We start from the raw sequence: 10,489 nt of genomic DNA, 5'->3' as shown, positions 1-10,489 counted from the left end.
CTGAAATAAGTTTTACTGGCTAAAATGAAGCTGCTGGCAGGCCTGGTTCCTTCTGAAGGCTCTAGATGCCCCCATCATTCCTTGGCTGGTGGCCACATCACTCCAGTCTCTGCTTATGTCATCACATTGCCTTCTCTTCTTCCATAGGCAAATCTTCCTTTGCCTCCCTCTTATAAGGACTCTTGTGATTACACTGAGCCCACCCAGATAGCCTAGAATAATCTCCCCATCTCGACTGCATCTGCAAAGTGCACTTTGCCACATAAAGTTTTTTATTTGTTTGTTTTTAAAAGTAATTTTATTATTTTAAAATAAATTTATTTATTTATTTATTTTTGGCTGCCTTGGGTCTTTGTTGCCGCATGAAAGCTTTCGCTAGTTGCAGCGAGCGGGGGCTTCCCTTTTTTGTGGTGCGCGGGCTTCTAACTGCAGTGGCTTCTCTTGTTGTGGAGCATGGGCTTTAGGTGTGCGGGCTTCAGTAGTTGGCACACGGGCTCAGTAGTTGTGGCTCGCGGGCTCTAGAGCGCAGGCTCAGTAGTTGTGGCGCATGGGCTTAGTTGCTCTGCAGCACGTGGGATCTTCCCAGACCAGGGATTGAACCCGTATCCCCTGCATTGGCAAGCAGATTCTTAACCACTGCGCCACCAGGGAAGTCCCACCACATAAGGTTTGCCATATAAAATAGTCACAGGTTCCAGGGATCAGGACCTGGATATCAGTGGGGGCTATTACTCAGCCAACACAGAGTACATGATATCCATATGATTTATCAGTGGCCATGTTAATCTTCAACACTTTGTTAAGGCTGTGTAGGTCAGGATTCTCCACTGTGAAGTTATTGTTTAGGGGGCATAGATTCCTTTTAATTACCAGAAATATGACTGTATTCACACCCAAAGTAATGATGTTGACATTACATAACCATTCAAAATTACTTATATTAAGTGTCATTCCCTACCAGACCAGTTCTAGACCCTGGAAATACAAAAATTAACAAGCAATGGTCCATACCCTCAAGGAGATAATTGCCTAACTAGGACAACATTTGCAATTTGTTTAAAGAAAGCAAGTTTAGGCTCAAAGTTTGCGGCCGCCCTTGCGCTCTTGCGCCCGCCCGATGTATGGGTGATATACTGCAGCGGGTGTCAGGGTGAGGGACGGCCATATTTGCCGGGGCGGCCCGAGCCATCAACAGCAAAAAGTGCGCAGGAGCTTGGCGCGCGCACGGACGCTAGGGCCTCCTCGCTGTCGCCCGGCCTCACCGCCTTCGCCACCACCCTCGCGGGCTGGGCCCTGCTGCGCCCCGGTGCGCGCCGCCGCTCGGGGGAATGTCTTACAAACCGAACTTGACCGCGCACATGCCCGCCGCCTCCCTCAACGCCGCTGGGAGTGTCCACCCGCCCTCCACCAGTATGGCGACGTCTTCACAGTACCGCCAGCTGCTGAGTGACTACGGGCCGCCATCTCTAGGCTACACCCAGGGAACTGGGAACTGCCAGGTGCCCCAGAGCAAATACGCTGAGCTGTTGGCCATCATCGAAGAGCTGGGGAAAGAGATCAGACCCACCTACGCGGGCAGCAAGAGCGCGATGCAGAGACTAAAACGAGGCATCATCCACGCTCGAGGATTGGTGCGGGAGTGCTTGGCTGAAACGGAACGGAATGCCAGGTCCTAGCTGCCTTGTGAGCCTGGACGGTTTTCCATCTTCGGAGAGAAGAAGTTACAGTTCATCTCCCCTGTTCAGACGAAACTTTTGTTTTCAAAATGGTAACAGTTTGGTTTCTCCTCCCCCTGCCCCTCCCATGGTTCACTAGGCTCCGAATCTACAGTCTGTAAGATTGAGGAAAGATTTTGCAGTTGATTGGGAGTTACATTTTAAATAGTTAGGAACTACCCAGGTGTTTGTTGTTGTTTTTTAAAGCATTGATTCAAAAGATGCACGTAAAAATTACCTATCTTACAGCAAACTAGTTTGCCTCCAAGATACCAGTGTCTCGCTCTCCTCTTTTGAATACATTTATGTTACCCGGGTTGTTCTTTGATCCTTTTCATAAGCTGATACAACTTGAAGGGTTTTTTTTGTAGTGCGGACTTGACAGCACACTTAACTAGTAGCTGGTCCCCTCGTTTCCCATACACTATAGATTCTGCTTATCGTAAATTCTTTTTTGCTTAAGCATTTGCATGACTATTAGTGCTCTGAAGTCGATTTTTTAAATGCACAAGTTATACATACAGAAGAAAGAGCAAACTCCCAAACCAAACCCAACAAGGATCCCCGAAATTTTTCCCGAGACTGTATGTAGATTTCAGTTCTGCCTTTCCTGTAAGTTGATCCAAAGATCTGGAAGAAAATGGAACTGTTTGCATCTTTGTATTTATTACTCGATGTAATAAAGCTTATTTTCATTAAAAAAAAAAAAGAAATCAAGTTTATAAACATAAGCAAGCTTTCTGTTTAAAGAACCTGGACACTGTTTTGGTGATGACCTTTAATTGTATAGAGAGTTTTAGGTCATGTGAAAATGGAAACTAATTTTCTTATACTTTCTGAAGTCCGATTGGACTTTCTGTGACCATTTCCCACTTTTTGTTTTGTTTTGTTTTGTTTGCGGTACACGGGCCTCTCACTGTTGTGGCCTCTCCCGTTGCGGAGCACAGGCTCCGGTTGCGCAGGCTCAGCGGCCATGGCTCACGGGTCCAGCGGCTCCGCGGCATGTGGGATCTTCCCGGACCGGGGCACGAACCCGTGTCCCCTGCATCGGCAGGCGGACTCTCAACCACTGCGCCACCAGGGAAGCCCCTGTAATTATGTTTTTAAAAGTCCTTATCTTTTAGAGCAGGGGCAGCCAACTTTTTCTAAAAGGCCAAATAGTAAATATTTTAGGCTTTGTGGACTTTAGGGTCTCTGGGAAAGCAGCCAATAGAAAATAGGTTAAGGAATGGGCGTGGCTGTGACCCAATAAACTTTATTTGTAAAACAGGAGGTTGATCCATGGGCCAGAGTTTGCCAACCTTTGTTTCAGAGAAACTTACTGAAATAGTTATGGGTGAAATGATGTGACAGCCAGGATTTCCAAACCATGGAAAGTGGAGAAGTGAATAGGGGCAAAAATGAAACAGGATTGGCCAAGTAGGTAATTGTTGAAGAAAGGTGAGGGAATGTGGGGATTCATGTAATGCATCTATTTTGTATATGTTTTAAATTCTCCACTAAATTAAATAGTATCAAAAATGTAATTTATTATTAACATGATAAATAATGCCAAAAAAGTAACTACACATGTATCTTTGAGAACTTGGCATAGAGTGGAGCTTCCTAGAAGGTTTGCAGCATCACTCTGGCGATTCAGATATGCATTTACTCTATTCCACATCAATCTGGAGACCCAAGATTGAAGTGGCATGGAGCACACATGATTTGGGATGGGACTGATTTCAGAGTGGCTGTTGGATTGTCAGCTTAGGAAAATGCCTCTTAGATGCAGTGGGGAAATAGACTGATTTACATTTTTTTACTACCCCATCCCTCTCTCTCTCACACATCCTTTCTCGTTCCTCTCCATGGCCACATTAGTGTATTTTAAATTCTGCTTGTGTCCTACAGAACTCAAAAATGTGAGACCAATTTTTAGACCAAATTCCTTTTCAAGACTAGGTGTCCTAACCCAGGCTCTTTATCAAGGAGTCCAAAAAACTAGAAGTGGCTTTGCCTATATCCCTATTTTCCCGTATGAGTTGTATAGGCTCAAATGATTGTTTTAGACCCTTATGCTAAAATTCTAGAAAGGGCCTTCTTATACTTCAACAACAACTAAACACTCCATTTTCCCCCTGCTTGAAATCTACTACCAGCATTTACCTTTCTATTTCTCTTAGCAAGTTTTCTCATCCTTTTCTTGTAAATTGCCAGATAATGAATAGTACAGGATCTATGGGAAGGGGAGAGGACAAAGGATAAAATAATAGAAAGAACTAACATTGATTCCAGATATTATATACGTGTTCCTTCATGGAGTCCTTACAGCCACCCTATATATAGGACTATTAACATCCCTTATACAGATGAGGAAATGAGGTATAGGGAGGGGAAGCAACTGGCCTAAATTTACACAGTTAATAAGTGTGTCCTGGTAACTGGGTGCTTAACCACTAGACCACACACCTCTCAGGGGACAAAGGGTAGCAGCAGAGAGACAGTCATGCCTCATAGTTCTCCTGGGAGGTGAAACAGACAAGTAGGAAAGAGGGGAAACACTGAAACACAAGGAAGTAGAAATTAGGGAAAATTAGGGAGCTGAAAAACTAGTGGAAGAAAACCACAGAAAGTCCAGCAGCTGTGGTTTCTATTTCTTCTTCGGCAATGGTGTCCTGTGTTTTTTTTCTGTTTTTTTGGGATGTCTACAGTCACATTTCTTTAATATCAAAGTAATTTAAGATGTAGAATAGAGAGAAGAAGAAACTCACTGGTTTCTAATGGTGATAGGACCTCAACTGTGCTTCTTCTTTCAGTAAACAAGATGAAACATCCTCATGGAAACATGAGCAAATTATGCATCATTTTGCTGAAAACACTGGCTTCAGAGTGACTCTTAACAACAGTGAACACGCCTCCATTTCTGATCTCCTGGCAAAGAGGCTACTCATGGGCTCAGAGCAAGGCTTGATGCATCGTTTTCCATTCCACTCTCACATATCCTACCCCTCTAATAGTCCTAATTCCACTTCTGCATCGCTTTGCCAACAGTAAGGACACCACCTTTCAAAACGAACAGCTTCAACCGCACTGCTGGGATGAGAAAGACCTCACTGCAGTCATTTAACAACATCCACTCCTCTTCCCTCATGTGTAACCTCTCTTTTTGATGATTATGATTGACAAGAGTCTTGCTCTTTGGGTTTTGTACTACTGGAATCAATTCCCCAAGCACATTCTCTTGCTTTAATCAAAGGTCTGAAAGTGTGGGAACCCTGCCTTTGAGAAGAGATTGACCCGACCTCCCCTGCCACCACCAACCTCCCGGCTGCAAAGCTGACTTAAGAGGGATGTCTCATTATGTCTACAGCAAAGACAGCCTGGTTGCCAAGCATCCAAAAAATAAAAGAATAGACAGTTAATAACTTTGAGCAGGTTAGAACAAATGATGATGTTTATGGGCTTCTGAAGTATTTTGTTTGAGATGCAGTGACTTCAAATGGTCAGGGGAACAGAATTCAGTTAATAATTTTTTAAAATCTTCAATTAAAAAAAAATTGTTGAGTTGAAAACAATCAGACCAGAAAAAGAGTGAGGAGAAGCTTTCGTTACTAGGCAATCCAGAAGCATCACAAACTGTGCTCTGGAAGAAAAGCACTTTTTACCCTTTCTCAGAATCAAGGAGATATAAAAAGCAGGGCTAAAGTTTTTCCTTAGACTTAGCTGCTGCTGGGCCTAACCTGGACCCATTTGCCCCTTAAATTCTCACTCTAAGGTCGGGTCCTTTCAAGAACATGTATAGGCAGGGAATGGGAGTTACAACTAGTATTTGCTGAGGATTCATTCACCATGTGCCAGGCACTATTCTCAACGCTCTCTTCTCTTTGGATTTTCAACCCTATTAGGTAGGTACTAGTATTAGTCCCATTTTAAAGATGAGGAAACCAAGGTCCAGAGAGATTTTATAATTCACCCAAGATTACACAATTAGTCATGGCTAAAGTCAGCTTTCAAATTCAGGCAATCCATGTTCTTAATACCATTCTCATTCCATGGGATTTCTGAATAAGAATTCTTGCTATCTAGAATCAAATATATTCTAGATTTCAACCAGAATCCCCACACCTTCCTAGCTGAGAAAATTGAGACCCCCCCAAAATTAACAGACTGTCACAGTAAACTAATGTTGAGTGGGGGTCAGAAACTAGGTCTTCTGGGAGCTTACTGACTTCTCTTCTTCCACCTCCCATCCACGGTGCTCTCTTAGGAGACACTTCATCAGAGGAACAATGCATATACAGAGACGTGTTTCTCAGATCTTCCTTGTTCAGATACAAGGAATACAGTTAGCTAAGAAATTCCAGTTGATAAATGGCTTCAAGATCCACCTTCACTTTTAAGCTGAGGCCATGCTCTTCTCAGCAGCTCCCAGCCAAAGACCCCAGCATGGCGGGAACACTAAGACCTGGTCATTTCTGCCCAGTGAGGGACTCTTTTAATGGGCAATCTTGGCCCCAGAGCTTCCCACTGGGTTGGTGAAGACTTTTTTGGAGCTGCATCCTGGTCTGAGGCTCTCCCCTTGTATCTTTCCTTCCCCTTGTATCTTTCACAGGTGTTACCTCCCCAGCACATCTCTTCCTCACCTAATGCTGTTTCATTGCCTGCTTTATGGGGAGGACCCACTGGGAACAGGAACCAAGTCGACTTCTTTGATACTTCCAACATTGTAAGTGACAGAAAACAATCAAATTTAGGAGTCAGTGTTCTGAATACTGCCTTTGCTCCTCTCTCTTATCTTTATTACATGTAAGATCTCTCAGTGCTAAGATACAACATTGTGCTTTCAACAGTCTCTTCCATGAAGGTGATCCTTAATGTAACATTCCTCCTTAAGAAATTCCTATACAATTAAGAATGTAATGAATTTATCCCACAGAAGTGCTTGTTCTTCTCTAGGTAGGCTCTTTTGCTGCCCTATAATTTTTCAAACATGCTGCTTGAAATGCCCTAAATCCCCTTCATTCTCTCCTCCAGAATGTCACTCCTATAAGACCTTCCTGGAGTTCCTCAGGCAGAACTGTCCCACAGCATCATCACCACTACCACCACTATCATACATCATCACTGTTGACATCTATTGAATACTACTCATTACCAGAACTACATCTGAATTACCTATTTCACCCTTACAACCACACAATGAGGTAGGTAATAGTATTGTACCCATTTTACAGATGAGAAGTCAGAGGCACAGAGACGTTAAAGTCACATATCTGGAAAGGAATGGGGCTAGGACTCAAGCTCCAGATATTGAAGGACTATGCTATGAAATAGCAGGCCCTGTTCTTGTCTTTTCCCAGACATCTCTTCTTAAGAAGTGAACAACTTGCAATTAAATCTGATTAATACTTAAGAGGCCTGGCGAGGGAAAGACTCTCTGCTTCTGCTGCTGATAAAGTTAATTCTGCAGATTTCCCAAGGCCTGCTTGTCTTTTATTCCCTTTATTTTCCTCTCTCCTCAGTCTCTTCTCCTTTCTACTCCTTGATTCCCTGAAATGTGAAGTAGAAAACTGGAATTGCTGTTATAAGGGTCTGCAGACTGGGGAGTGGAGGACAAACCTATGCCACTTTTTCTCTGTTTACAGTTTTGGTACAAGAACAACGTGATTTCTTCTTAGTTCTTATTGCTGGGCGCCCATGTATGCATCCCACTGAGATGAGGAGCAAAGAGCATGGGTCAGAGACGCGTTAAATTGGTAGTATTAGTGCAACTCTCAATACAACCTCCCCCACATATGAGACATGTGACCTTGGGCAAGATTCGCAACCTCCATGTATTTCTATTTTATCATTTATAAAATAGGAATAATAATCTCTAAGCCACAAGGTAGTTGTGAGCATTAAATGACACATAGCAATGCTCAATAAACACTGGTTCCCTTTTGCGATATCACTAACTTCGTGCTTGATATTCACAGTCAGCTCCAGTATAGTCTTTTGAACCACATTGTATACAATTAACTAATTCCTATCTTTTATGGGAAGACTTGATTTTTACCCATAAGCACACTGCCTTTATGTGATTATATAATATAAATATATTATATATAATAAAAATACATCATAATCACTATAGTTGTTTTTGGACACACAAATCAAATGATTTGATAAGGAAGCTGATGTGTACATTTGACTGTAAAAAGTAAATCTTATTGGTGAATAGGAGAAATTTTGTTCTAATTTATGATATGATGAAAAGGGATGTTAGAGTTCTAATAAGGCATGGAATGGCAAAAGGATTGTTAATTGAATGTAACCCCTGGGTAATTTATGACTATAAGGGACTAAAATATTAGGAAAAAATAGTTTTTTAAACTGCTGTAACATTTATTCACACATCTACTCACTCATCCACGTACTACTTCATCTACCCATCCATCTATTATTCATCCATCCTCCATCCATGCATCCATCTTTCTAACCATCCATTAATTTATTATCCAGCCATTCATCTACCCATGCATCCATCCTTCTATTCACCCATCCATTCCACTAATCCACTCAAGGGAGTAACACTGCAGTGCATATAAACACATATAAGAAATGGTCCTTGCCATATGAGAACCTTGCATTTAATAGGGGAGAAAAGAAAATAAGAGAAAATATGAGATAAATGCTCCCGACAGTTGTATGTCTACAGATTTCCAAAGCATGAGAACTCACATCTGACAGAAGAGAAAGACAAACTTCTTCAGTGAAAGAGACAGAATTTACTTTGGACCTTGAAGATTCTTAAAGAGTTGGTACGACACCATAAACAGAAGAGAGAGTACATTTTTGGGAAAGAGGTTGGTAGAGAGGGCAAATCGGGGCTCTGAGAATGGTGAATATTTTTAGCCAGATGATGGTGATAGAAGGTTAAACCTAAAAGGTACGTTGGGGGGACTTCCCTGGTGTTGCAGTGGTTAAGAATCCGCCTGCCAATGCAAGGGACACGGGTTCGAGCCCTGGTCCGGGAAGATCCCACATGCCGCGGAGCAACTAAGCCCGTGCACCACAACTACTGAGCCTGCACTCTAGAGCCCGTGAGCCACAACTACTGAGCCTGCGTGCCATAACCATCGAAGTCTGTGCGCCTAGAGCCCGTGCTCCACAACAAGAGAAGACACCACAATGAGCAGTACGCGCACCACAACGAAGGGTAGCCCCCACTCGCCGCAAGTAGAGAGAGCTGGCGCACGGCAATGAAGACCCAATGCAGCCAAAAGTAAATAAATAAAATAAATTTTTTTTCATTAAAAAAAATAAAATGTTTAAAAAATAATAATAAAATAAAAAGTATGTTGGGGGGAAGATCATGAAAGGTCTGCAATAATGGTCTGGGAAATTTGGTGTTTTCTTTGGTAGGCATGCAAAGACACTGAGATTTTTAAGTAGTAGGCTGATACAAAGTTCTATGTGCCAAATATTTTTAATCAATTTCAATTTTCAATTAGCTATTTAATAGACAAAATATAATAAACCCAAGGTTCCAAAACTTTCTCAGTTTACAACACTCTGTGTCTCTGTAATTTTTTCATGGGACCCCTGGGCCAAAAGGAACACCTAACAACTCCATTTATTAAGTAGTTAAGTCCAAATGACTTATTGAATATTTGTATCCTAACAACTAAGTAGCTATCTGAAAAAAAATAATGCATGGAAATAAAAAATATATATTATAGAATTTCATTCTTGAATGACCACAATTACTTCCCAATGGGATGGGTGTACCTGTTGGACACTGTACAGTTTCTCAAACCTTGCAGTAAGATTGGCCACCACCACTCTCATTTTCTGTTCTACACTGATTTTCACTTGGTATTTTCTTTTTACCACAGCAACTGCTGAACTCCCACCTTCACAAAGACATCATGCTATCAAAAGTAATGTCACCAGATCTAATGTTGAAACTGTGAACTACATCAAGCAATTAGCTTGCATAGTGTCAAAAAGACATTGCATAGCCCCGGGTTTCTCTCAAAAATTTAAAACATCCTGCTGACCCCACTCCTGGGTATATCCAAAGGAAAGGAAATCAGTATCTCGAAGACACAGCTGCGCTCCCATGTTCACTGCAGCATTATTCACAAGAGTCAAGCCATGGAAACAATATTAATGTCCTTTGATGGATGAATAGATGAAGAAAATGTTTTACACACACACACAAACACAAACACACACACACATATATATATATAATGAAATATTATTCAGCCATAAAACAGAAGGGAACACAACGTCACTTGGGCAACTCAAGGGTTCCCAGTTCTGGGGCACCTGGGACATCAGCACTCTCCCAGAGGGGCTGGTGTAGCAGTGAACAGCACCAATAGCAGATATTCTTGAGGTGTTCAAGGGGAAGAAGATGAGAAGGTCTCTCATGAGCCGCCAAAAAGGGATTTTGCAAAGCCAGTGAAATCTGGACTTTTCTTTTTAATATGAGCAGTTTAGTACCCATGGGCTGGAGAAACTTGGGTTGACACTGAATGAAAACAGTACCACGTTTAACATGCATCAATGTGTCATATGCCTCTGTGGATAATAATTATAGAAATCTATGAATGGCTTTTAATTATGTGGATGGAAAAGAGAAAAATCTAGATCAAATAAATGTAACCACTTGTGCAGTGTAGTAGAATTCTAGTCTCCTATTTGAGGCATTATGTAGCTTTTTGACCTTAGGCAAATTTTGTATGGATGATTAAATGACTGGCCCTAATTCTTCATCCCATCCTAAATCCATACCCTTG

General features: G+C 42.0%; 1 protein-coding gene across 1 annotated transcript; it reads left to right on the top strand.

The window, feature by feature from the left end:
* Positions 1 to 1,262: 1,262 nt before the first annotated feature.
* On the top strand, positions 1,263 to 1,710 carry LOC116747931 (cyclin-dependent kinase 2-associated protein 1-like). The gene has a single exon (XM_032620612.1). The coding sequence runs from the start codon at positions 1,329 to 1,331 to the stop codon at positions 1,674 to 1,676; it is 348 nt and encodes a 115-aa protein (XP_032476503.1). The 5' UTR covers positions 1,263 to 1,328; the 3' UTR covers positions 1,677 to 1,710.
* Positions 1,711 to 10,489: the final 8,779 nt, after the last annotated feature.

This window comes from Phocoena sinus, chromosome X, assembly GCF_008692025.1.
Source record: "Phocoena sinus isolate mPhoSin1 chromosome X, mPhoSin1.pri, whole genome shotgun sequence".
Classification (NCBI taxonomy): Eukaryota; Metazoa; Chordata; class Mammalia; order Artiodactyla; family Phocoenidae; genus Phocoena; species Phocoena sinus.
The sequence above is the reverse complement of the archived record's forward strand: the minus strand, read 5'-3'. Positions and strand labels throughout refer to the sequence as shown.

Coding starts and splice junctions, on each gene's coding strand:
- LOC116747931 (XM_032620612.1), top strand. CDS start 1,329: ATGTCTTACAAACCGAACTTGACCGCGCACATGCCCGCCGCCTCCCTC.